General features: G+C 37.1%; 4 protein-coding genes across 4 annotated transcripts; 1 reads left to right on the forward strand and 3 right to left on the reverse strand.

Annotated features, from left to right (window-relative positions):
• Window positions 1-3,746: 3,746 nt before the first annotated feature.
• On the reverse strand, window positions 3,747-8,180 carry LOC122316405 (protein FAR1-RELATED SEQUENCE 4-like). The gene is made up of 11 exons (XM_043132922.1): window positions 8,157-8,180; window positions 7,455-7,547; window positions 7,308-7,377; window positions 7,123-7,211; window positions 6,786-6,875; window positions 6,624-6,713; window positions 5,846-6,334; window positions 5,245-5,712; window positions 4,114-5,193; window positions 3,936-4,004; window positions 3,747-3,833 (listed from the first exon to the last, which is right to left on the reverse strand). The coding sequence occupies exons 1-11, from the start codon at window positions 8,178-8,180 to the stop codon at window positions 3,747-3,749; spliced, it is 2,649 nt and encodes an 882-aa protein (XP_042988856.1).
• Window positions 8,181-12,282: 4,102 nt separating this feature from the next.
• LOC122316955 (probable xyloglucan endotransglucosylase/hydrolase protein 23) lies at window positions 12,283-13,773 on the forward strand. Its single transcript, XM_043133822.1, has 3 exons — window positions 12,283-12,725; window positions 12,880-13,073; window positions 13,197-13,773. The coding sequence occupies exons 1-3, from the start codon at window positions 12,438-12,440 to the stop codon at window positions 13,585-13,587; spliced, it is 873 nt and encodes a 290-aa protein (XP_042989756.1). The 5' UTR covers window positions 12,283-12,437; the 3' UTR covers window positions 13,588-13,773.
• A 3,718-nt stretch (window positions 13,774-17,491) lies between these two features.
• Window positions 17,492-19,660, reverse strand: LOC122316951 (ribosomal RNA processing protein 1 homolog A-like). Its single transcript, XM_043133819.1, has one exon. The coding sequence runs from the start codon at window positions 19,424-19,426 to the stop codon at window positions 17,732-17,734; it is 1,695 nt and encodes a 564-aa protein (XP_042989753.1). The 5' UTR covers window positions 19,427-19,660; the 3' UTR covers window positions 17,492-17,731.
• Window positions 19,661-20,439: 779 nt separating this feature from the next.
• Window positions 20,440-26,064, reverse strand: LOC122316954 (extracellular ribonuclease-like). The gene is made up of 8 exons (XM_043133821.1): window positions 25,760-26,064; window positions 24,818-25,064; window positions 24,593-24,657; window positions 24,425-24,489; window positions 23,758-23,844; window positions 23,539-23,669; window positions 22,413-22,518; window positions 20,440-20,858 (listed from the first exon to the last, which is right to left on the reverse strand). Exons 1-8 carry the CDS (start codon window positions 25,978-25,980, stop codon window positions 20,587-20,589), a joined length of 1,194 nt encoding a protein of 397 aa, XP_042989755.1. The 5' UTR covers window positions 25,981-26,064; the 3' UTR covers window positions 20,440-20,586.
• Window positions 26,065-26,706: the final 642 nt, after the last annotated feature.

The raw sequence follows: 26,706 nt of genomic DNA on the forward strand, positions 1-26,706 counted from the left end.
AGAGAGAGAGAGCGACTAAAAAAGCTGAGATGAATTTCCCAGTACTGTGGCATACCTCCGAGTAATCGGGAAGGCATTCTTATTGGCGAGAAAAGGGCGTGTGATGATGCTGCGACTATCTTCGTTTCTGTTGCAGTGACGAAGTGATGATAACTTGATCAACAACTGGCGATATCCATTCTCTCTCTCTCTCTCTCTGGGTATAGTTGAATTTTCCGAAGAGGAAGAGAGAGGGAGAGAGAACATGATGAAGGAGCTGTAGCATAGAAATGATCGCGGGAATGCCGAACTAACAGAAGTGTGCAAGAGCTAACAATGAGAAAGATACAACTGCGTCTTGTGAACAGCGACGCGTTTAAGGAGTTCGAAGCGTTTTCCCATAATCTTACCCAAAGAAAAAAGAAATAACTAAATAAATGCGTTTTGCAAACCAATAGTAGAATTTTAAGTGCAATGTACTGTCGATTATTGTCGTTGAAGAACAGGTCGTTGCACTTATATTCAAAGTTGGAAAAAAAAATAAAAAAAAATTCAAAGTTTGGGATAGAAGAGTGGGTTGGGCCCACACCTAATTAAGCTAGGATATTCAGTTCGGCCCAAAAACTTGCAACTGGGCTCACTAAAAGTGGGAAACGTAAAAAGGTACCCATATGATAGTCCACCAGGAGAGTCCAAGCAAAAATTCTACTTATAAGTCGGTCTACTAATTTCACACCGCACTCCCTGACGTGGCAAACCCGGTCTGGTTGCCACGTCACAGTTTTAGATCTACCCATTCAGATCTGATTTCTCCCTCTCGAAACCAAAACCCCCCTTCAGATCTGATTTCTCCCTCCCGAAACCAAAACCTCAGCCCTTCTGTTGCAGACCCTCACCTCCCTCCCGAAACCCAGACTGTAGGCCTTCCGTCCCTTCCGTTGCAGACCCTCACCCAGTTGAGCCCTAATGCATTTCTCCCTCCCGAAACCTCAGCCCTTCTGTCTTCCGAATTTGGTATGAGCCTCGAGCCCTCTCTCCCTCTGCGATTATCTCCCTTGTTAAGTTTGAAAATCAACCCCAATCTGAACTTCCGTTGCCCTCTCGCCCTCTCTTCTCCTACGTGCAGATCTGATCTTCCTCACAAGTCTGAGCCGCGAGCCCTCTCTCCCTCTGTCACTTCCATAGCCCTCTTTCCCTCTCTCACTATCTAAGTTTCTTAGCCCTCTCTCTCTAAGCCCGATCTGTAGTTCAAATCCATATTGGAGAAAACTACTGCTACGAAATCGCTCATTCGAAGACATACGTGCGTATCAAGCTCATCTCCATCGTAGCTACATCACGGTAAGTATTTCGCACGGCCTCAATCTTTTATTTTCTGAGTAGATGAGAGACATAGAGTTGGGTTTTTTGTTGTTTTGAATTTTATGTATGTAAGTTGTTGGAGGAAAATCGTATCTTGCATTACAGATGGGGTTTACGATAGAGAGAGGAAAACCTGATTCTCCATTAACTTTGTAACCTTGTATTTTGGTTGGCCCATTAACTGTTTGATGGAATTATTGATGGAAATGGATATTGTGAGTTGGCATAATGTAAAAATACTCGTGGGAAAGGGTTGGAGACTTGAGCAAGGAGTTGTTGTTGTTGAAAGTGTTTTGCACTTGAAAGTGGTGGGGGAGAAGATCATGCATGGAAGGTAGTGCTTTGGGGGCCCCTATCTTCGCCTAAAAGAGTAAAGGTAGTGCATGTTGGTTCAATGCAGCCGGCAGGTTCTCCAATGAATAACATGTAGTTGGAACCATCCTCTTAAGATCCTACTAGATCTATGCGGACATGAGAAAGTTGTGTTTTATTTACCATGCCAAGTGTTTCTATTGCTCAGTTTCTGATTAATGCATCAGACTCATGATTAATGCATGTTTAATTTTCCAAGTTTAGACAATAGCCTGTTATTTATATTGGCACTAAAATTTGGCACATGACCATTATACTTGTTTATTGGGTTTTAGCATTTTCACCATTATACATTTCTTGTTGCATGTCAGTTCGAAAAATGGGTCTTTGTATACATTCTGTAAATTTATTTCTTGCTTGCTGGTTAAACAATTTTGTGCACTAGTTTAAGATATCGATCACCTATGGCATCGAGCGCATCATCATGTATAGACAATGATTTTTTGGAATCACCAATCTGTTGGTGTGGCTTGAAAGCTCCATTAAAGACATCCCAAACTAACAAAAATCTAGAAAGAAAATTTTACGCATGCCCGAAGTACAAATACAACACGGTAATAACAACAACTTGAGGGTTTTATTTTTGTATTGTTTAACATGTCATATTTTACATTTGTGAAATTAACAAAATTGTACTACAGAGAGAAGCAAAGCGTCAATTCTTCATATGGGCAGATATACTCCAACTGGTAGAGGAGAGAACTCGCACAAGGGAGAATGCAGTTCAAAAAAGGGAGGACGATGTATTGTTGTGTGAGTATAAAGTTGAGAAAAAATAAGATAAACTATTTGAGAGAGTGTGTGTTCTTGACAAGCTAGAGGAGGAAATGCAGAACTTGGTCATATGGAATAAACGTGCACGCATATCTTTGTGTTTGTATTGGGTGATATCCATTGTAATAATTTTTGGTTGGCTTGGACCATAAAGGTACTTTGGTCCAAGTTTCTTGTAAATGGATAGTTTGGATTAAATGGATATTAGTGGTAAACTTTTGGTTCTTGGTATGTAAGAATTTTGACCAAAGTACTTGGTTGGTAAATTGTTGCAGAAATTTGACCAAAGTACTTGGTATGCAAGAATTTTCAATATCATGGATGGAGTAGTTTAATTAATGTATTTTGAATTTATTAGTTGTAAACCTTTTTCCTGTAATGCACGGTTCCTTAATGTTAGACATGCTCAACATTGAGGTGATTTAGAACTTTACTATAATTCAATCAAGATATAAGCTAAAGTAAGTCAATCAAGAACTTTACTATAATTCAATCGGAATGCTGACCAACTCCTGACATATCCTAATCATCCATTCAACTAAATAATTTCTTTCACACCTAGTCTCAATACTTAATAAAAATATGAATCAAATCATAGAGTAGTAGTGAACATGATGTTGAATCAAGCATCAAATCAAAGAACAACAGTAATAAGCATGTCGTTTTCCCCATAAAACAAAAAAAATTAAAGAATAAAGTTCTTAAAACCACCCAACCTATAAAGAAGCGAAGAAAAAAAAATTAAACTACTGAATCAACATTTTTTGGCATGAATGGAGCTCACTATTAATAGTTGCTCTAAACTCGCCACCGGCAACTGAAAATTACTATCAAAACCTGCTTTATTACTCGGATAGAGCAATCCTGCCCTTCTTGATACAAATGAAAAATGAAGTACAAAGAGGCGGCTCATATCTAATACAACCTCCACCACATCGAAATCATCTTAAAGCCATATTAAACTCTTTCAACCATTGTCTATAAATGGAAAACCAAGTATAAAGGGCTCAAAGTGAGATGCAGGAAATTTGAAAATGCATAGATTAGCATATCGATATACAAAACACACTCTTCACAATAAATGACCACAATAACCACTTTCATCCAACTCCTGACATTAAAATACATCACAACCTCCCAAATACTTGACAACCCCCTACATTAGAATAAATTTCCTTCATCAATTAGATCACCAACTTTGGTATCCACAACATCACCACAAGACCCCACATCCATGCACTTGCTTAGGTAGCTAAGCCTCACTTCTCATTTTCTGATGACGTTGGGTGTGTGAAAGTACTGTACTGTGTTAGTACAACAAAATCATCCTTGCATGCACTAAGTATCTAAAGAAATTTCAAATAAACAAACACAAACCCATTAGAAAAAATGGGTAAGTCAGTTTAAAGAAATACATCACAATAATGCTACAGGTCAATATGTATTACCTGATCACTTTCTGGAGCTTCTGATACCTCACCATCATGTGATGCATCATCAAATATTTTCCTGCATGTCTAAATAAATTTGAACATAAAAAAAACATAACACATCCATTAGAAATAACATTTGATGTCAGTTAGAAGCATAATAAAACGGGTACTATTATATTTAAACTTTTTTTACCGGTTGTTTCTTTCGCTTTCTTGCTGCCTTCTCCATAGGCGGAACCTTCCTTTTCGTTGGTGGCCTACCTTTCCCTCGAACAACATGCGGGCTTAAGATTTTCTTGCTCTTGTCCGTGACTATAGTTTCTTTCACCTTGCTTGAACCAGACTCAAGTGTCAATCCTTGAAATTTTTTCTCAAACTCCTCCAAGTGGCTCACAAATGCAGTAACATGTTCATCACTTGGGCAAACACGGGTAGCTAATTGTACACAATATTTAACCACGAACTCATACCTCCGTGAGTCTGCATTCGATCGCAAGTCATCGTAGCTACTTTTGACCACTGTATATCTCATCTTTAAATCCTTCCTCCATTGATCCAAGATGTACTTTTCCGGCAACACATGAATCTTATTCATCTGGCAAACGTTCAATGCATGCCTACAGAGGATTCCCCTCATCTCAAACAACGCACATGTGCATTTGAGATCAACCTCCTCCTCGTTAAAATAAACAATGTACTTGACGCTCTTCACATGGTCATCATCAGTGGTAATTTCATCCAAAGCGTCGTAGGTGGAAATGCAACCCTCCTTGCATATAAGTATGCAGTTACATAAAATCATTCCCCACACCTCTTTTTGTACCTCTTTAAATTTTGCACTCGTATACACCGCTTGAAATTGCTTCTCAATGCGGAATGCGGATGAACATGGAATGGTTTGGTTGGCGGAGTTGAAATCAGCTGTCGTCTCGACCTCCACCTTTTTCCTGAGCGCATTGTTAAATTGGTCAACAAATTCTTTCAACGTTGTACCAGAATGCACAAACCCATTGAAGAACGCGTTCATACTTTCAGACCTTTGGGTTGTGCTCATGCCAGCCCAAAATACTCCCTTAAGGTACACCGGTACCCAGAATGACCTCTCATTGTACAATCCATTCAACCATGCATTATCACTAAGATCATACTTCTGAATAAATTGTCCCCACTTCATTTCAAATTCTACACATGTCTGTGAATCATAAAGGGCACTCTGGATGGCAATCTTCAATCTTGCATTGAAGGTAGCGTGAGATCCCAATTTTTCAGGCAACTTTCACATTATATGCCATAGACAATATCTATGGCGAGTATTTGGGAATACCATAGCAATAGCACTCTTCATTGCTCGGTCTTGGTCTGTAATGATGGCTTTTGGCTCCCGACCATTCATGCACTCCAACCATGTTTCAAACAACCACACAAAAGTACTTGTGTCCTCACTTGAAAGCAACCCAGCTCCTAACAGTATAGACTGCCCATGATGATTTACACCAACAAACGGGACAAACGGCATACCATACCTATTTGTAAGATATATAGTATCGAAAGTAATAATATCGCCGAAATACTCATACGCTGCTCGACTACGTGCGTCAGTCCAAAACACATTTCTCAGTCTCAAATCCTCATCCACATCAATCATATAAACAAAACCATCATTCTGCGACCTCATCCGCTTGAAGTACTCAGTAAGGGCTTCGCCACCTCCTTTACCCAACCTCAATTTTTTGGCTTTGTCAATAAAAATTCTGACAGTCTTTTTCTTGAAAATCAAGATTCTCGAACCCCCCTGCTTCAACAACAAGTGCCCCAAAATTCTTATTCATTCGAATACCAGCTCTGTCGTTCAAATCAAGCATTCTCTAACTGTATTCGTCTAGATTTTTGTGCGATCTAAAGAATCTAAATTTTTGTGGGCTGACAGTGTCATGACTATGAGCAAGTTCAACACTAGTCAGCTCCCAAGTACCCTTCACCAAGTGCACATTTATCCTTGCCTTACAATCTGTTTTAATAGTTGGACGCGGCCTCGATATATTACTATGACTAGGTTGGTACTTGCCACCTCGCGCACACCCAATCGTCAAATACCTCACTCTCCCATCGGCCTCTCTCTTCGTCCGTTGTGTTATAACACCAAAACCTTGTTGCTTGGCATATCGCTTATAATAGGCCATAAGCTCATGATCAGTGGCAAACTCCATACCTACTTTGGGATCCTCCTTAACTCGTTGGTTATCAGAATTTTCTTCATTTATATCCTTAGATTCTTCATTCTCTTCAGAAAAAAGAGATGTACCTCCAACATTAGTTTCACTTTCGCTTATAAATGTCGCATTAGTCGATGGAGTAGTTGACGAATTTTCAAAGCTTCTCAACTCCTCCGATGGGGGTCGTGTTATTGGTGGAGGCTGTATTCAGGTATGGCGAGGGTAAAAAAAAAAAATCCCTTAAAGGTAACAACGTAAGGAAAAAAAAAAAAAAACAAAACAAAAAATCCAGTGGTAATTTTCTAACCTGGTTGGTAGGTTGAAGAGGGCTCGACTTCTCTGCGGTCATCGACGGAGGGTAGATAAATGGAGTTGGAAGAGGTGGCATTGGTGGGGGTTGTAATCGATTACATAGTTAGAATGGGTAACAAAATAAATTAAAAAAATAAAATTCAGGACACGACACACAAAAATGAAATAAATTTCTAACCTGGTTCGTTGGTTGAATATGGCCTGACTTCTCTACATTAGTCAATAGAGGGTTAATGAACGTTGTTGGAAGAGGTGGCATTGGTGGGGGCTATAATCAAGCACAATATTAAAACGGGTAACAATGTTAGTAAAAAAAAAAATTAATCACAAAATTTCTAACCTGGTTTGTTTGTTGAACAACGCCCGCCTCTTCCGCATTTGTCGAGAGAGGGTAGATGAACATTGTTGGAGGAGGTGGCATTGGTGGGGTCTATAATAAAGTGTATGATGTTAGAAGGCATAATAAACAGATTAAGGAAAAAATATCGAAAGGTTAGACAACAATCTACCTAGATCGTTTGTTGAATACGACCCGAATCCTCAGCATTAGTCGACGGAGGGTAGATGAATGTTGTTGGCAAAGGTGGCATTGGTGGGGGGTTATATCAAGCACTGTGTTAGACTTGGTAACAATGCACATATTCAAGTACCAAAATTCAGGATATTAAAAGAAGTACCGGGCTCGTTGGTGGAACACGGCCTAACTCTTCTGCATTATTAGATGGAGGATAGATGAACGTTGTTGAAAAGGTGGCATTGGTGGAGACTGTAATAAGACACAGTGTTATAACAGGTAATAAAAAACAAATGAGTAAAATGGAAAAGTTTAGAAAGCTATATACCTGGGTCGTTTGTTGCATACGGTCTGACTCCTCCGCATTAGTCAACGAAGAGTAAATGAACATTGCTGGAAAAGGTGGCATTGGTGGTGCCTGTAATCAAGCACAGAGTTAGAAAGGTTAAGAATCAACTGCCTGGAAAAAAAATTAATGTTTAGAAATCTATGTACCTGGCTACCCCATGTATATGTGTATGAATTAGGAAATGCATTTGGATGCATTATAAATGGCGGGTAGTAAGTACTTCCTGGACCATAATATCCCTACAATACACAAATAAAAATACATTAACTAGTTGGAATCAAGACACATGCCTTTTATGAATGACCAATGTATCATATCTGAGTCGGTAGAATTGGTGTAGAAGGTCTGGGTGGCCTTTTATCTTCTTCTTTGTCCATAAAGCTATAATAAATTAGAATAACTAATTAATAAATGCATCACAAAAACGCAGCTCCACATACAGTTAGAATAAACATTTCATAGTAATGTGAAGTCCTAAACATTAATTAGTTATGTCTACAATGATTAGAATTTAGTAATTGATTTTACAGGCTGGGAAGTGCAACTATAGATCTGTATTTTTATTTTTATTTTTTGTTTGATTTTGGGTTTTTAGTATTACATACTCCAGGTAATTTGAGTTCAGCGCATTAATTAATCGCACTAGCCATATTAAATCACAATCTTCAAAGCCATATTAAATCACAATCTTCAAGCCACAATCAAATACCAAAATCAACATAATTCAATCCATAATTAATCACAATCTTAGAATAATTCAAGCCACAATCTAAAACCAAAACCAAAAAAAAAATTAATCCATATCTCATAAGAATTCAAGCCATAATCTAACCCCACAATCAACATACCACACCACTACTATCCGAATTCATGCCAAAATATCATAATCCACTCTATAATCTCACACCACAATCTCAACCTCAATCAAAATTGATACCCATATTACAGTACTTAATTTGGAAATAAAAGAGCATAAATGGTAAAAGGGCTTAGAAGATAAAATTTCTACAGAAATTGATACCCATGTATTTTAGTTCTATGTGGATTAATTTTGTCTTAGTTTTGAGTTGAAAATATAGCAAATATTTTCTTCTTAATCTTATCTTCTCTATCCATTTACCTACAACTTTAAGGAAAACCCAAACCTAGTAAATGACTGTCGGAATCCAACAAAAAAAAATTAAAATCCATTATCACAACCCAAACTTAATCGCACTACACTCTTCCTATCAGTGCAAATCAGAAGCCATCTAAACCACTTTGCCTAAAGAACTACAAACTGAGGATGGCTAAACAGGGCACGGACAGCTCAATTTTTACCTCACAGAATCGTAGACCTCAAGCAGCAGACGGCACACCAGACGGTACGAGCAACTTCAGACTGCAGTCGACAGAGGATTCTTGGTTCGGTGAGCGGGAGGAGCGACGTTGGAGGGAGCAGCGGGAGCAGCAGATTTTTGAAACCCAGGCGATTATTCAATGCTGGATAGCGTAAAACGCATTTGCGTTTTACTGTAGCATATAATAAAAAATTTCACTTTTTGGCGTAAAAAGTTGTCGTTGTACTGTAACATTAAAAAAAAAATTACACGTCGGCAGAGTGTGGTGTAAGTTACTGTGCAGGCTTAAGTATAGCACTACGCTTTATCATAATCTTGATGAATCAAATCAAAATAATTTTCATAAAACCCAATATATATATATATATATATCTATCTATCTACCCAAATAAATTTTATAAGCTGAGAAAAAATAAATAAATTTTATAAACTCCAAGAGATAATAATACATCTTAAAATTTTTAAAAATAATTTCTCATTCTAGTTATTTATTTTCATAACAAAAATTTTATGTACACACTTTTACGTATTTTTTGTGTACTCTACTAATACAAAATAATTAATTTGACCAATCACATCGTTAGAATGCGTAAGGAGTATATAAAAATAATTATATATAACAAAATTCAAGATTATTAAAAAAAAAAGTATTATTCTTTGTGAGTTTTACTTATTTTCCAATCTTCAAGTAGGCGGCTAAGTAATATGAAGAATATTAAATGACGGCAAGCAACAACCTTCCCATGAAAGCGACCTTCGACAATATTAATAAATAATCACTGTGGGAAACTAATATGAATGAGCGAACTCTGTTCCATTCGATTATTCAAATAAAATATACTATTTTATATACCTACGTACCTTGTATTTTAGAAACATGATTGGGTCATATATGTTAGCTCATGTAGACGGATCATGTCTAGACTCGGTTGGTTAACATTAAATCTAAATATATACATATATGTTAACCAACCGAGCCTAGACATCCGTCTACATGAGCAAACAAAGATGAGAAGAGAATTAAAAAGCAAATACTCAAAATGTAAATGGAAGACCATCCAAACGATGGGCTTGGGATACATTAATATATCTTTTTCTATATATTATTACGTAGGATTTGTCAATATATTATAAGAACCATCTGCATGGTTTGGATGTCCCTATCCTAATTATAATTAGTTGAGAAATGTCGTGGCTATAAAGTAATTTTATAAAAATAAATTTATAAATTGGCGTGATTTGATATAGTACGTCAGATTATAAAATTATTTTTACCATAAAGTAAAACTTATATAATATTATATGAAATCCTATTTGTTTGTAGATTTACTTTTATATATAAAATTTCTTTATGATCGTTCCACTTCTTTAATTAGTATACTACAAAATTCTTCAGCAGATCATGATCAATTGTTGAAAATTATAAGAAATTAAGGGTGATGATAGTAATTAAAGGACTAGCTAATTAATGATCGACGTCCCAGCTAGCTTGATCATCATGTGTGTGAGTGAGATGTGATTTGGACTGCTGCATGCGAGCAGGCTTGACTAAAATCACCAATTATATTGCTGGTGCATGAATATCAATATCCAAGCATGCATGGAAGCGCCCATCGATCGATCAATTGAGGAATATCCAAAGGGATAGCGTGCATTTTACTCGCACGCGTTAAAACGACATTCCTGTGAACAAAGAAAATGGGTTATAGCTGGGTGCATGCATGCATGCATATATACCAACTCCAGCAATAATATCTCTCCCAATAATTAAAGTTATTAAAGTGGAAACAACTACTACTCCATTGTGTCCTATCATCACCTAAACGACGTACGTTCGCGTCGGTGCCACCAAGGAATATTTATTCCAATAATATATATATATATATATGATACCCAGGCCAATCAGATCTCATTCTTTAAAATTGAATGGACTAATTATTAATTCTTAATATTTCATTGACGATATTGGCATCAAAATGCATTGCCTTAGCAGTACTGGGGACAGCTAGGTAGAACTACTCATTGTTTCGTGTGAAAAGCACATAATTATTATTCCCGGCCAAAGCCGCATCGAAAAAGACTATCACGGCCTCTAACCATGTTTTTGCTGTAAAAAACGTACCATACGTGAGGGTTTTGCCTGTTGTTAGACATGCATTCAGAGTATATTATAAAAATATGGATATATTCGATCTTCACGATTTTAATACAAATACTATAAGAAAAAGAAAAGGAAATCCAGAATATGAAGCCTTTATTAATTATGCATGACCCATTCATATATAAGTCATACCAACTTTGCACGACAGCAACATTTGACCGGCGTAAGATCGAACAAGGTTTTGGTGTAACTCAACTCACATTATAATGTATAGTTTAGAAAAACATGACAGCTTGCTTTATTTGAATCCATCCAACAAGTTAAGTACGTCATGTATTTGAACTTTCTTGGCTAGCTACCTAAATCCTGCCCTCTTTACTTTTTATTCTTTTTTTTATAGAGAAATGTAAACAGATTTTATAAAAATTAAATTCATAAATTGAAGTAATTTTATATGATACATTAAGTTCTAAAATTATTAATTTTATATAATATATTATGTGAATTTATATTAATTTATAAATTTATTTTTATGAAATAATTTTGTAGGTACGATATTTCGCATATATATATAATAATCAAAGAAGAATTCTCACCTAAATGATCAACTCATGTTAAATTAAATAATTTGAATACATGGTTTCGACTATAATATTATTATATATAGACCATTATAGGGTGCAAGTCATTCATCTTCACTTCTTAATTGCTGATCATTAGTCTTAATTCGTGCGATCGAGAAGCCATATTAAAGACAAAGATACTACTTTACACAGACTTGAAGACCTACTTCCTATTTCCTACATAAATCAATTATATATTAAAAGTATGAACGACTGGACAGCTGTGCATGGAAATGATCGTCGTTGCCTTGTCTTACCTCACAACCGCGTAGAAAAATATAATTTAGAAAATGTCAAATAAAATAGAGATTGAGATGTTGAGAAGGTGACAACGGAGAAAGAGATTTTTAAGAGACTACATATTGATTGTTCTGAATTATATTTGAATACGAATTATAGGTATTTATTTATAGAAAAATTATATTTATATATATGAGACAATGTAAATATCTTGATGATTATGAAAATCAAAACTCTTGATTTAATAATTATGAAAACCTACTTAATTTGACAATTATAAAAATCCAAATAATTATAAAATTCAAATCAGAATAATAATCAAATAATTAAAATTCTTGATTTTATATTATCTCCTACATTATTCTAACAGCACTTGGGACGTCATTTTATTAGCTAGCTGTGTTGACCCCACTACGTACACATCTTCCACCAGGGCCAAGTCAATCCATATCTCTTTCAAGCTAGCATGCGTTCCCCCACCCCCCCCCCCCCCCCCCCCCCCCCAACCACTTCTACAATGCCTGGTCACGTATTTACAATAATATTATATATAGTCATGGAAGGTGTAAGCGTCATGCAGTATAAAAAGAATAGAATCTACTCTTAAAAAATTAATTTCTTTTCATATGAGTTCCATCTTTATTCACATTTTTTAAAATAATTACACGACACTTATACACTCATGACTACAACTACTATTTCTCCTTATATATACATCATCACCATTTTTGAATTTTTCCATGCACTTCACAAACATCTTTCCTCTGCTTCCTCTCTCTCAAAACCTGACACTATTATCTGTCTCATAACACCCAAAAATCAACCATGACTAGTTCTGGTAGTTCAATCACGACTAAGATGGTTATGGTTTTTCTTCTATCCATCAGTTCTCTAGTATTGGCAGCATCGGCCGGTAACTTCTACCAAGATTTTGACCTCACTTGGGGTGATGGGCGTGCAAAAATACTCAACAACGGCCAGCTTCTAACGCTGTCTCTCGACAAGACCTCTGGCTCTGGTTTTAAGTCGAACAAGGAATACTTATTTGGCAAGATTGATATGCAGCTAAAGCTGGTGCCCGGCAACTCAGCCGGAACCGTCACCGCTTACTATGTAAGTTCAAATGGTTTTGCCTGATCTTTGCTTTAAGTTATTGTTGTTTTAATTGTACTCTCTTTTTCATGCCTGAAACATGTATTAGAAAAAATAATATGTGTATCGTCGTGCGTTTCCTAAAACAACTCGTTCTGGTTTATGCATGTTGCAGCTATCATCTCTGGGGTCAGCTCATGACGAAATCGACTTTGAATTTCTGGGAAACCTAAGTGGAGACCCCTATATCCTCCATACAAATGTCTTTACGCAGGGGAAGGGCAATAGGGAGCAACAGTTCTATCTTTGGTTTGACCCCACCAAGGACTTCCACACCTACTCCATCCTATGGAATCCTCAAAGCATTATGTAACCTCTCTCTCTCTCTCTCTCTCTCTCTCTCTCTCTCTCTCACACACACACACACACACACACACATCTTTCTTTTTGGTTATCTAACATCTATTATGCTTCTCTTATATATATATATAGTTTCTCCGTGGATGGAACTCCCATTAGAGAGTTCAAGAATTTAGAATCAAAAGGCGTCCCTTTCCCAAAGAACCAACCCATGTGGATATACTCCAGCCTCTGGAATGCCGACGATTGGGCCACACGAGGTGGCCTAGTGAAGACCGATTGGAGCCAAGCTCCATTCACTGCTTCTTATAGAAACTTCAATGCCCAAGCTTGCATTTGGTCTTCAGGCTCCTCCTCTTGTTCATCCAATAATTCCTCCGCTAACTCCTGGTTGACAGAATCCCTTGATGCGACAGGGCAAGAGAGAATAAAATGGGTGCAGAAGAATTACATGATTTACAACTATTGCACTGATATCAAGCGCTTCCCCCAGGGACTCCCTCCCGAATGTTCACTTGCATGAACTTAATTCATTTTGCAATCAACCATGCACTTAATAATGTCCTGTTTCAATATTATTCATTTGATTGTATCTATTAAAGTTAATGCAATGCAACATGACTTATAAAATGCATGGTGTAATAAGAAACTGATGAGTGCTACACTGGCATTCATTACATGAGAGAGAATAAAACTATGTTTTCTTTTCTTTTTCTTTTTTCAACGGGGCGTTGCTACAATCACTAAGAAACGGTACCGAGAAATGGTACCGACTAAGGTGGAGGCCACCTCGTGGCTATTAGTTAATAAAAAAAAAAAAAAAAAAGGAAAACAGGATCCGATCGTCTCCCTAGTAAACCCAAAACCAGTTTCATCCATCCTCTCTCTCCCTCTTTCCATCACTCATGAATTCAAAATTTTCTCCGAGTAGTACAAATTCATCAAAAATTTTCTAAAATTCCTCAAGAACATTGGCCTTTGAAACTCCTCCCACAAAGCTGGCCAGTTCGTTCTCCAGAGGCTTCTCCCTTTCACTTTGTCACCGCAAGCTATATACACAGGGTGCGGCTACTATGCCGCCTGCATCGTACTGCTGGGGGGCATGGAGAACGAACTTTTATGAGCCCAGTAAAATTGTGTTGAATTGGGTTTTGGGTCTGAATGGGAAGTTTTGTTTCAGTAGAAATGTGTAAAGCAGCAATACCAACTTCATTTACTAGTCTGAATGGCAGGAAACCATGCATAAGCATGATTAATTAATTACACTTGCTCAGGGGCGAGGCCCTAAGGGTTTCAAAATGAGAGAGGTAAAGCAAACGGTAGCTTTTATCGGTAGAATTTTTCGATGGAAATAACATTTTCCTTCACAAAAATGTCAATTACCTTAGATATATAATTCTGTCAAAAAGTGCTTCCCGGCTTCTCAGAAGGTGGGAAGAAAGTATGTTCGGAATTCCATGTGTTTTTTGGAGGTTGAAAAATCTATTAATATGATAGTTTTATTACCTATAAGTAAATTCGCATATCAATACTGTTTCTTTTATATTTAAAATTTAAATTAGTGTCATTTTTATTAAAATTTAACATTCTGATTAATCACATTAGATAAATATGCGTATTGGTATATAGAATCATTTACAACCAAATTTTTCCTTAATATGGTGGGAAGAAGGAGTGAAAAAATTTTCTAATAATTAGCTGGAATAGAGAATAACTTCCTGTAGGTGTTTCCTACAAATCTAATATATTCAGAGGCCAGTGGCAACTTGCTACGTAATTGGAAACACGAGACCTCATATTCCGCGTAGAAGGGATCGCCTTCGTTTGTTGAGAACCTCTCCCATCCCCCCTCATTCTCTGCAGTCAACTCTCTCACTCTCTCAATCTCTCCCAAACCGAAAGAAAGGAAACTTTCGTGACCCCTGCCTCTCTCGCTCCTTCACTCCATCACCTTCATTGAAAAATCCACTCGCAATAGAAAGAGCATGGTGAAGAATTAGTGGGAAAACAAAAATTCAGGAGTACCCAAAACCAACTCACTTCACAAAATCAGAAATTTTTTGTTGTAAACTGAAAAGAGAACAGAGAACGAAAAACCAATTTACTAAATGAAGCAAAAGTTTTCAAGTAATCAAAACCAATCCACATCAAGAGAGACGAAAAAAAAAAACCAAAGCTTTAGTTGAAAATCAAATGAGAACAGCAATAGATTCACGAAAATTGTTGACCCAACATGGAATATAAGAAGGTAAACCGAAGTTAAAGCAGGAAAGGACAGAGAGAATAAAAAAGATATACACAGGAAAGATAGATTCTGCAGAAGAAAAAGATTTTCATGGAATTGCACGAGAGAGGATCTCATCAACAAAAAAGGTGGAGAACCAACAAAGATAACAAAGAGAGTTGTGGGCAATATGGGACCCAAGTGGACAGAAATACAAGTCCTTTTAGAAAATGTCCCCATCTCCAACAAAGTAAATTCAAAGAGTTCAATAATTAACAATATGTGCCGGCAAAAATCTGGTTGAAATCCTAGAGACATCTCTATCTTCTTGGAAGAGAATAACTTCTTATAGGTGTCTTCTACAAATCTCATATATCAAAGGCCAATGCCAACAATGGGAAATCGGAAACCCTTCCTTTCGTGTGAGAGAGTTTCAGAGTGTGAGAGGAAAGTGATTTTTTCCGTGTGAGAGGAGTGGAGGTACCCGGGGGCGTTCGGATCACCTGCTGCGTGTTCTCAGTTGGTTGCATATCCCCCTACGTGGCCCCTCCTCATTGGTCTCCGATAATTGGAGAAAACATGTGCCTCTTGTTAGAAGCGTTTCTGGCAGGAACATAGGAGAGTGGAGTTTGAACTTCGCGTAGGTTGGTTTTATTGGACAAAGCAATCATGACTTGTCACCGACACAAACACCTTTGTGAATTCATACAGTAACAAGAGGATTTTTCCCCAACACAGTAATGACTTGTCACCGACGCAAACGGATTTTTCATGGGCTCATATTTGTTAAGGTAAGATAATAACAGCTCAAGTATTATAATGACTATAGCTCATATGATTCGTAACAAAGTAATCGTTGGAACAAAAGAGAGCTTTGAGTTAAAGTTATATAAAGAAAAGAAAGAATCTTCATTCGTCATCGCTTTACACCAGCAGTTGGGACAAGTGTCATGATCTAGCCATGGAAGTTCCGAGTTCGATTTTAAAGAAAAGAACAGCCCATCCCAAGAACCTCAACCACCGCGCCATCCGAATCCGATGCCGATTACTCCTGCAAACATATACTGCAACTACCGGTTCTCGATGCTTTTTAGCAACAAATTACGTAACGTCTCCGGCTTCTTCAATCTTTCAATAACAGTTCTTAGATGCACACTGCTCGCAAATCCTCACCATCCAAACCCAAAAGCACCGACCCTCACGTGATCCCTTCAACTCGGATGAATTCGATCTTGGCGACGAGGAAAAAGGATTTCAAACCTCATTATTTAATAGTTCAAAGCGTTGCAGTAACCAAGACTTGGCGCTTGCTAGAAACCGTTCATCGACCACTTGGGATGAGAGTATCTATTATTGCACTCAAACAACTGCATGAATTCTATGATTCTAAAGAAAAAGATGGGCAAGGTACTTATAGTTCTTATATTATTGTATCTCTAAAGAAGAAGTCCAACAAAGAATGTAAGAACAACAATAAAAAGCAAGGAAGAAACGGAAACGTGCAAAAATCGGCGGTGCGGATGTGACAAACACGAAACATGTAGACCAGAATACACATGTTATAAAGCCCCTCAGAATTGATGCAACATTTTCCCAAATAAATATTCAGATCAAAGATAGCCACAAATGCCCTCATCAAAGAACTTTGAAATCATAAGAGCATAGAGTGCAATACAAGGACAACGTTAAAAAAATTAATCTTGATACTGAAAAAGACAACCTTTTTGGGCAAAATGTCTTAGCCGAGAGGCAGTAGGGAAGAAGAAAGAAAATATCCGCACTTCGAAATATCACTTTTATGGTATGGAGCATTTTCTATATATATATATATATTTGGATATCCGTGAATGTCCAGAACAGCTTGCACGCACCTCGACTAATCCTACGGGACCTTGAAATTAACGGCCAAGTAAACCTCTAGTAGCCCTAAGAGGACTCAAACTGATGACTATTGAGGAGCAAACCCAAGGCCTAACCAACTGAGCTATCCCTCAAGGTTATGGAGCATTTTCTATAATTATGACTACAAAACACTACCCTCTAGAAGATAGGGGTCTCCCGATCAAGAATTGGGTCGACCATAACACTATCTATATCGGAAAGGATTACAGAAAAATGTAATGTTTCACAGGCAATGGTACACATCAAGAAAATTCTGGATATCAATAAACTCAAATATCCACCTGAAAGCATTGGCATCATCTCGGTGCAACAGTTGATTTTTGCTTGACGAATTAATCAATATCAATATCAAATAAACCTCAGCGTTCTGAAGACAACAGAAACCAAGCAGCAAAGAGTAAGATGGGGGAATCTTCAAGGGTAAGAGTATTACAACCAAACATGAGAGAAATTAGTTCCAAAAAACTGGACCCAACAGCAAGAAAACTACTTTTTTCCTTTTAATTTTCTATCTTTTGGCTCGGAGCATGAAATCTATCTACTAGGTAGACCGAGATTTCAACTTCTTCACACGTTTGACAGCCGGGGAAATGGTTTTTATTGCCTTCCTGGGTTTCTTTGCAGAAACAGCTCTCTTCTTCACCTTCTTAGTTGCAGGAGGCATCTCTCTGATGGGACCTGGAGGTAACCCTTTCTTAAGTGCACTTCCTCTTGGCGTAACAGAGGGGGGCAATCTCAAACTTTGTGCAGGCATCGGACTGTGGGGCTTCCACACCAAATTATTCTTCATGGAAAACCTTACCTTCTTTGCACTCTTTTCCCCACTCTTCGCACTTGTGCCACCATCAGCATCCCCCTCACTGTTTAGCTCGAGATTTTGGGATTTCTGTTTCTTTGCTCTCTTTCTCTTCTTCGATACAGTACCATTAACTTTAATTTTCGGCAAATCACAGGCACTCACAACATCAATATCCAAGCCAGCTTCAGCAGCAATCTTCTCAAACTGAATCTGGAGATTCGAAATCACAGATTCATTGAATGTTACAGAACCCCCATCACCAGTAGATTCATCATTTGAATTCATCCCGTTTGCGATAGCTGCATTCTCCTGTTTCTCTGCAGGACTATCCTCTAAAACCGTATCAGCAATCCCAGTCTTCTTCGTCTTCTTAGACTTTTTGCCACTGCCACCTGAGTCTTTCTTCTTTTTCCTGCACTTCTTTAAAGACTTATCACCAGAAGACACATTTGCAGCATCTGCACCAACCTCAGCAGGTTCCGAGCCAGCCATTTCCATCTCGGCACCAATAGGAACCAAAGTTGGCACTTCTTCATCACTTTCGACAGTATCAGGAATCGGAACCTCAATCCCTGAAGACACCGCATCCTTCTCCAACTTGGAAAACTCCTCGTACAAACCAAACAGTACCTTCCTATTCCCCTGACAGCATTGAACCGAAGAACCCAATTCATAAAACTTGCTCGAAAACCCCATGGTCAATGCAATTGTCCCAAGCACCACAGCTTCGTCACTGGAATCAACCTCACCCCCAACTTTCTTGATCTCCAATAACTTCTTCCCCATTTTTAACAACTCTTCAAACATACAAGACCTAATTTTCCCTAGCAACACTTTATCAGGCAACTTCCCCATAATAGAAACAAACGGTTCCAAAAGAACTTGGACTATTACAGAGCGAACCGGAAGGAACGGCCTAAGTTCCTCAAGAAAAACGGATGCAATATGGTAATTAACACCACTGCCCTGAAACTTATCATCAGAGAAGAACGTCCTCTCCACCAAAACACTCATAAAACGACTCGAAAGTTCGGAATCCCACGAATTTTTTTTCAACAAAGCGAAAGAATGATGCAAAAACCTACGCATAAAGAGGTAGAACTTGTCTAACCTGAGGGCGTCGATGCCAGACCACTCGCGGCGCATGGTGAGGAGGAAGACAGAGAAGTAGTCGAAGGAGAGAGGGAGAGGGAGGCGGAGGAGGAGAGAGGAGAGACGGTCGACGAGTTGTGACTGAACGGGAAGCTTGTCGGCGTGCCAGACGCAGTAGAAGAGGCCCTTCCAGAGCTTCCTCATAAGATCGTCAGGTAGATCGCGTTGGGATGGAAGCCATGTATTGAGAAGGAGGATGAGAGCTTTATTCCGGGTGCTCTGGTTGGATGCGCCGAGCTGTTTTATCAGTAAGATCCCTTCTTCTGCTCGCGCTCCGTCGCCCATTGTAGAGGCACCAGATTTAACAAGCCTAACCTAACCTAACCTGGTTGGTTTTCAGTTGAGAAAATTAGGTTGGAGAAGGAAAGTCGAGAATATTGCTCAAATGCTTCAATGATTTCATAACCACAATAGATTAATGTTAGAGGAGCAGCAGCAGCAGCGGCGGTGAGTGGTCGGTCCTTTTCTGCTATGAAAACCCTAGCCCTAGAGGACTTTCTTCGGTTTGTTTGGCATCGGATATTCTGATAATTCATTTTTATTAGTACGTGGAAGGGTGCATCCTAGATCCGAGTAATATACCCGCTCCGATTATTCCGGGTTTGGCTCATTTAGCATGTACAGCACTTAAATAATTTTTTTTTTTTTTTTTTTTTTTTAACGGAGATACGACTAGATTTTACGTATTTTTCACGTTGGTACGTAAATACACAAGTTATTTTAATATCTATCTCTATTATCAAAAAGATACAATTACTTAATTATTTTTTTTCGTGATTAATGTGATAAGCTTTCACCCATTTATAAAGTTTTAATAACTCAACCAATCACAGTAATGAAATACACAAAAATAATTATACATAAAAATTTTATTTAATAAATAGTTAACAAATAAATGATTAATGAAAAACCTCACCGTTTGAAGAAGCTGCATTTTTTTTCGAAGTACAACCAGACAAAATGAAGAAGTGCCCTTTCGAAAAATGTCAACGTATCTCATAAATTTACTCATTCATTTAATCGCTCATGTATTTTAATTTATTATTATTATTATTTTTTCTTAATAGTTAAGAAAGTAAATATTAGTGTATTGGAGTATTTTTATTTTTATTTTTTAAAAATATTTCAATATATTTAAAAAACGTGGAGGAAAAAAAAATGAAGAAATGAAAAATTAGTATTTAGCCTATAGGCCACGCCCAGCGGCAGCAAAGTATCATCACTCGATGTGATATCGACACGGGCTAAAAACCAAACACGAGGGAAGAAACATAAAATAAATAAATAAAATACTGAAGTTCCTTCAACAATTTCAATATTTTAATGTTTCCTCATTCTAAAACTTGTAAGAGTAAACTATATGCAAACCCATTGATTGGATTCAAGGGAAATCAAGACCGACCAGAAGGAGACGGCAGCTCAGAATGAAAAAAATGAGTTTTCTGTCAAGAAGGATATATGGTTCTAAACTCTTTTGCATTTTTCGTACTGTGAGATCTTTTAGTCCATGCCTTGAGGGAAGGAATATTAGAACTCTGACGGCTTGGAACAGCATGCTTCCATATCAAATTGGCAAATTCTGGATGATCAACAAAAGGATTTCTGTTATGCTGATAAAACCTGCATATTCTTTCATTTCTCAATTTCTCTTCTCTTGAAGGTGGATCGACTTCATTCCATTTTAATAACGTAGAAAGCAGTCCCATCTCCCTCTTTCCTGCAGATGGTGGAACCATGAAATCTGAGCTAATCAATGCTTATTCGGAAGTAGCAACAAAGGGCTGAACTTTCAGCAACCATAAGAAACCATTACAACACAGAGCAACTATATTTATTTGGTAAGAGTATGCTGGGTTGACTTTTGGCTTGTAATAAGTGAGAGTTTATTTCAAAATCAATGCAATATGCAGCAACAGAAAGGGAAAATTTATTTCAATCAAGGAACCATTTGCAAAGAGTATTATATCAAAGGAAATTAAACCAAAGAGTTCAGCAGCTACTTTGTGGTTATAGGCATATCTTTTAATTTTCATATCTACATGCAATCACAGTTGCTAGTAATGCAACTTCAAACAAAATTTTCAACGCACGCACAAATTTACAGGGACATAAATATAATAGATAGCTATTGACTGAGAAAATGAATGCAGTGCATTGATGGTATGGAAGTGAAGGTGAAAATGAGTTTAAATCAAAGGTGGTAGAAGGGTAGCAGTGGCACAAGTGAAATAGTGAATGGAAGCATTGAAAGTAAACAACTCATAGTCACGACATTGGATGGATGGTGGGGAAGGTGGTAACAGTTGCGTTACTGGAGGTCATAGTGTTGGTTGCCAATTATAATGGCACAATGGTTTGGTGTCAAATGCCTTGCCCGAGACAATGACTGTAATTGTGTTTGTAGTGAAGGTGATGTTAAAATGTTGTTCAGGCAAAAAAATACTATTATATAATGGAGCCATGGTAGTGATGATGATGCTAGTCTCAAAGAGCCGTTAATGGTAGTGGATGATAAAGGCAAGTTCACAGTAAAACACAGGGTAGGCGATACTGATCACACTGGATGGACCACAACCATCAATGTAGTAGGTAGTTGTGTTGTACATTGCTTTGTTTTGTTTGTGGGAAGAGAGAGAGAGAGGGGGGGGGGGGGGGGGGGGGCTGGTGGTAGCATGACTGGCTCAGAGGTACAGTCATGGAAGGTTAGTAGCCACTGTCAGGGTAGTATCATAGTAAAGACAGCACGATTGCCTATTCCAGACAAAAAAGCAGGGTCCTATTGACATGGTAACAAAGCTTGGAAGTAATAGCAGCAGTAATGGCAATTGAAGAGACGGTGACAACGGTGGGAGTGGGAGTGTTGGTGTATTGAAGGTAGTGATGGAGGCAGAAGCGCCATTTAAGTTCTAATTTAAAATATTTTGAAAGTTAGGTTGCTGGAAAAACGAACTGTTCTTGCAAAAAGATACAGAACTAAACTCCAGTCAGGTGTTTCATCTTCAAAATTGATGCCCTCAATTTTTGTTTTATAATATATAACCCAGTAAGAGTGACTAAGATAATTTTTTTCTAATTGCTATATAGACCACTGCCTGTGTCAAGTTTGGTTTCCTATTCGCTTTTTCACTTTCAAGTATATGAAAGAGGTCTTCTGCTCTCCCTCAGCCCTTTTTCTCCATACCAGAGGGTATATAAATCAGACAACCTACAATGAGAGTGGAAAAGAGCTAGAAAGACACGGTACAATATGCTGAAATTTCTTGTAACCAACCAATGCTTGGAGAATCTGAAAGGCGAAGATCCGGGCCTCCACCTCGTTGATGAAACCCGTAGCAGACTGCCATGTACATTAATGCCCTTGCAATATCACCTCGAACCTGAAGTTAAATGGTATAGAAAATAACTTGAATTATGGGTAACGCCAGACTATAGATGACAATCAATTTCAAATTAACAGTATACTTCCTGTCCAGGAAAAGTGACCCAATATAAAAGCTATTTACAAATGGAAGAAAAGCAGGTGAAAGATTACAAATATTTGCCGTGTGCCCCCTTCAGCAGCTACCATGTGTTTTTCACAAATTCAATTGAATTACACTTATTTCAAACAAGCTATACCAACGACTCGATCTTTTAAAGCTATGTGAGTTATATTTACTTATTTAAATGAATAAAGAAACTGGAGTTGGTTGCTGACCACACATAATCAGGAACCCCAATTCCCAAAAGTCATCCAAAACAGTGACTTACAAAACCTAGGAAAGGAAGCCATTTTTGGATTTTTTTTTTCTCTATGCTTTCCATGAAACTTTTTACTTCCAAAATCCCAGTAGACCTTTCAATTAATTTATCAATGATTCTTTAACAGCTAATAAGTTTCAATATTTTAACCCATCTTGAGAGAGAGAGAGAGAGAGAGAGAGAGAGAGAGAGAGAGAGAGAGAGAACAAACGGTTTAGATAAGTTGTTTGAGTAGCATGAGCCTTTCCTCAACAGTTTGGATTGGTTTATAAGAAGCAGCTAATTTAGGCCTCATTTGGTTACACGGATGAGATGAGATGAAAGTTAAAAATTGAATAAAATATTGTTAGAATATTATTTTTGTTTTGGGATTTGAAAAGGTTGAATTGTTTTTTGTATTTCGTTTGGCAGTTTGGAAAGTTGAAATAATGAGATGAGATAATTTGTGAAAATAAACCAAGCCGTCTCACCCTATGTACCACTACCTAGAAGATGGGTTCCACCCACCGGAAGCAACCTAATGGGAAGAGTAGGAAGTCTCAACTTGTCAACCACAATAGTTAGTTAGAAAACAGAGATCATGTTTTGAGTATCAATTTACCCTAGTGAAAGGTATAATACAATTTAGATGTCTTGTAGTAAAAATATAAAATAACCTTTACAGGCGGTGCCCATCTTTCCTTGTCAGTTTCGGTGTCCATAGCAGCTTCTTTGTTTGCTGGCCTCAAACAATTAGTAGAGTTGGCATTGCATTGCCCATAGTACTTGTTCCCCCTAGATGAATTCACTGAAGGAAACTAGAATCTTTAACTAACATCTAACCTTAAGAGGTTAACTTTCATTTAGGTAGACAGTAGAGATGAGGTGCATCTTACAATTCACATCTGCTGCTCGAATATTGTGTATATCAGTCAATGATGGACCATAAGTTAACCCATATGAACGAGGCCACAAGTGTTCCCCTGAGAAAATAGCAGCATCAAGACCTCTATTTGGTTGGAACTAGCAAGCTATAAGCCAATACAGATTGTTAATTAAATTAGATTGTCAAACAATTCAGAAGTACATCACGTTAGAACAGGTTATAGAATGAGTGGATAGGCTTTTCTCCATGTCAGAATAAGAATGACACTAAATTGGCAGCAATGATCTCATTAAGTAAACAACATACAGCATATAGGCAACTTGAAATAAGGGTGGCAGAGTTGCCATCTTGTTTTAAGTATCGTTTGGTTACACAAATGAGATGAGATGAGATAAAAGTTTAAAGTTGAATAAAATATTGTTAGAATATAACTTTTTAATATTATTTTTGTTTTAGGATTTGAAAAAGTTGAATTGTTTATTATATTTTGAGTGTGAGTCTGGAAAAATTATAATGATTATATGAAATGAGATGGTTTGGTTTTGTGTAACCAAACTAGCATATCTGAAAGTACACCTATAATAGTCATAATTGTAATAGTTGAATAGTCATAGCATAATTGAGACTTTAAACCATCAGAATCTTTGGTACATGCAGCAAACTAATAACCGACTCACTATTCCATCCCTCTGGCTTTCCTGCTAAATGCTTCGGGACAACTCTCAAGGAGTAAATTTCAATTCTGCATTAAAAAAAAGAAAGAAAGAAAGCTCAAATAGTAAGACCTTTATGGTGGATGTAGTAATTGGAAAACAAATGGTAAAAGTAGTTGAAGTAACCCGTACATCCCTGATGAAGAATCTGGTTTCTCAACATCAGCAGCGTCAAGAATCTTGAGGGCATCCCACACCTGTTAGTGGAAAACTTAAAAAATAATAATAAAAAAAAATTAAAATAAAAAAATTTCTAGATATGGGCACCGAGTAACCGAGTACTCAGGAAAAGTAATGGTAGTAGTCTTATCAGGAGCAATAGTAAGAGCTAGCAGTTAAACATACAAATGAGATCACCTCTTTGTAGGACAAGGAATGATGCCGAGCAATGATGTGATTCAACTTTTTCTTGAGTGATTTGCCTCCTAAATTTTGTGCATCAGCATAATAGTTGTTCACATCCTCACAGGCATATGTGAAAGAAGGAGCTGGATAATCAGAGGCTTCTGCAACAAGATTCAGGCAGAACAAGTAAAAGGAGATAATCCGAGAGGTCCATCTCCACGAGTTATTTAAGCTAAACCACATAGAATCCCTTAGGCCCCTGAAAATAAGGTTTTATTAGAATTTTTATATCGATTTGGGTTCAAGAACCATCATCAAGTTACAGTTTGATAAGGCTGGAAGGGAAGGTTTTGTTTGTGTCTCTAGTTTGTCTTGTTAAAATCGTTTCTATTAGTTATTATTTAGGTAATGTGACTAGCAAGAAACTTTTTACGAGTTTGATGGTAGAACCTATTTGTTATATATGGGTGATGAAAGGCTGAGATTCTATATATCCTAACGGCTATTATAGATAAACTTGTTCGAGTTATTACACATTATTTTCTTACCTATTTCATATAAGTTCAGATATGAATATTTCTTGGGACTCGGAGGCCGTACGCAACGTTGTATTGTAAGCGACCCTTTCTTTCTTTTCTTTTATTTTTTTTTTTTCCTTTTTTGTGACATAAAGCGACCTTTTCTTATCCATCTAATTCATAACCTTGTTCTAGTCGAGGATAGAGATTATCTTTTGTTATTCCAACATCGATGTTTTTCTAGGTTTGTTATGATCTTTTGTCTTCTTATTCCTTTTGTTAGATTATTAGTCAACCAAGTTTTTCCAAGGGGGGAAAACAAACGGATAGAGGCATTTCATCAAACAAGTTAAGTGCGCTATGAAAAGCCATTGCTGAACAGCCTGGAGCGTATGCATTGTAGTCTTGTCTTGAAGAGACGAATTATAATGCTAACCTGGCAAAGGTTTTGGAAACCCAATTACGTCCCAAGGTTGTCCTGGTAGGATGGACAGTTCTGATCTCGAACTTGGATCCACGGGTTCGAAATTGAGAAAGGTTACTTTCGAGCCGCCGGTGGCTAGAAGACGGCATACGTCTCGGCTTACATGTCCGCACTGCCACGGCGTAGGATTTAACCAAATTCAATCTGCCGTCGATAAGGACAGGAGACTCCATCTTTTGGAGGTCTCCTTGCTCTTTAATTCTATTTCTCTTTTTAAGTACTTTTTAGCTCCTTTCCTTTCCGGAATACGTATTATACAGCACTAGGTTTCTTTATATACATCTTTAAAATTATATTAATTTTATATATATATATACCAAAAAAAAAACTCACACGTGGAATTATAAATCTTTAAACTAAATAATAATAAAATTTTTTATTTTTTATTTTTTTCTTTAAATTATTATTATTTTATATATTTTAGAATTAGCACACTGAATTCAAAAATACTAATTCTATATATTTAAATATTATTAATTTTATATATCAAAGTGATTAATTTTATCAATAAATATTGAAATACTAAAAAACACTTTATATCATCAACTTAATGCAAATTTCATATTTCAAAATTATCTTAATACAAATTCTATAAAATTAATTTTAATAGGTAAGAGAGAAGTTAAAAATAATATTTGGAGAGGGAAGAATCACTATTCCTAACTATCTAAAAATCTAGAAATGCATATGTCAATGTAGTTAAATTTAAAGATATATTATTTAAATTTAAAGATAAAAATAAAGATAAATAACACAATACTAATACTCTTAGCAGTATAGTGGACAAAGCTTGCGCAGGTTTCCGAGGTTGTAGCGGTTTTCCATGCCTCGGTCATTTTCTAATCAAATTGCCGTGGAGCAAAATTGGGGAAGTGAAAGTTGGGTCGAATAATAAAAGA

This window comes from Carya illinoinensis, chromosome 7 (assembly GCF_018687715.1).
Source record: "Carya illinoinensis cultivar Pawnee chromosome 7, C.illinoinensisPawnee_v1, whole genome shotgun sequence".
NCBI classification, from domain to species: Eukaryota; Viridiplantae; Streptophyta; class Magnoliopsida; order Fagales; family Juglandaceae; genus Carya; species Carya illinoinensis.

Bases quoted from the DNA above. Each gene is read 5' to 3' on its own strand.
- LOC122316405 (XM_043132922.1), bottom strand. From the start codon at position 8,180: ATGAATTCGGATAGTAGTGGTGTG. The intron at 5,713-5,845 runs GTCAGCCCACAA...TTGTTGAAGCAG, and splicing joins TTGCTCATAGTCATGACACT to GGGGGTTCGAGAATCTTGAT. The intron at 4,005-4,113 runs GTAAAAAAAGTT...AAATTTATTTAG, and splicing joins GAAAGCGAAAGAAACAACCG to ACATGCAGGAAAATATTTGA.
- LOC122316955 (XM_043133822.1), top strand. From the start codon at position 12,438: ATGACTAGTTCTGGTAGTTCAATCACGACTAAGATGGTTATGGTTTTT. The intron at 12,726-12,879 runs GTAAGTTCAAAT...TGCATGTTGCAG, and splicing joins GAACCGTCACCGCTTACTAT to CTATCATCTCTGGGGTCAGC. The intron at 13,074-13,196 runs GTAACCTCTCTC...ATATATATATAG, and splicing joins TGGAATCCTCAAAGCATTAT to TTTCTCCGTGGATGGAACTC.
- LOC122316951 (XM_043133819.1), bottom strand. From the start codon at position 19,426: ATGGGCGACGGAGCGCGAGCAGAAGAAGGGATCTTACTGATAAAACAG.
- LOC122316954 (XM_043133821.1), bottom strand. From the start codon at position 25,980: ATGGAGTCTCCTGTCCTTATCGACGGCAGATTGAATTTGGTTAAATCC. The intron at 24,658-24,817 runs GTGATCTCATTT...TTCCACTAACAG, and splicing joins ATTCCTTGTCCTACAAAGAG to GTGTGGGATGCCCTCAAGAT. The intron at 24,490-24,592 runs GTACGGGTTACT...TTTTTAATGCAG, and splicing joins CCAGATTCTTCATCAGGGAT to AATTGAAATTTACTCCTTGA.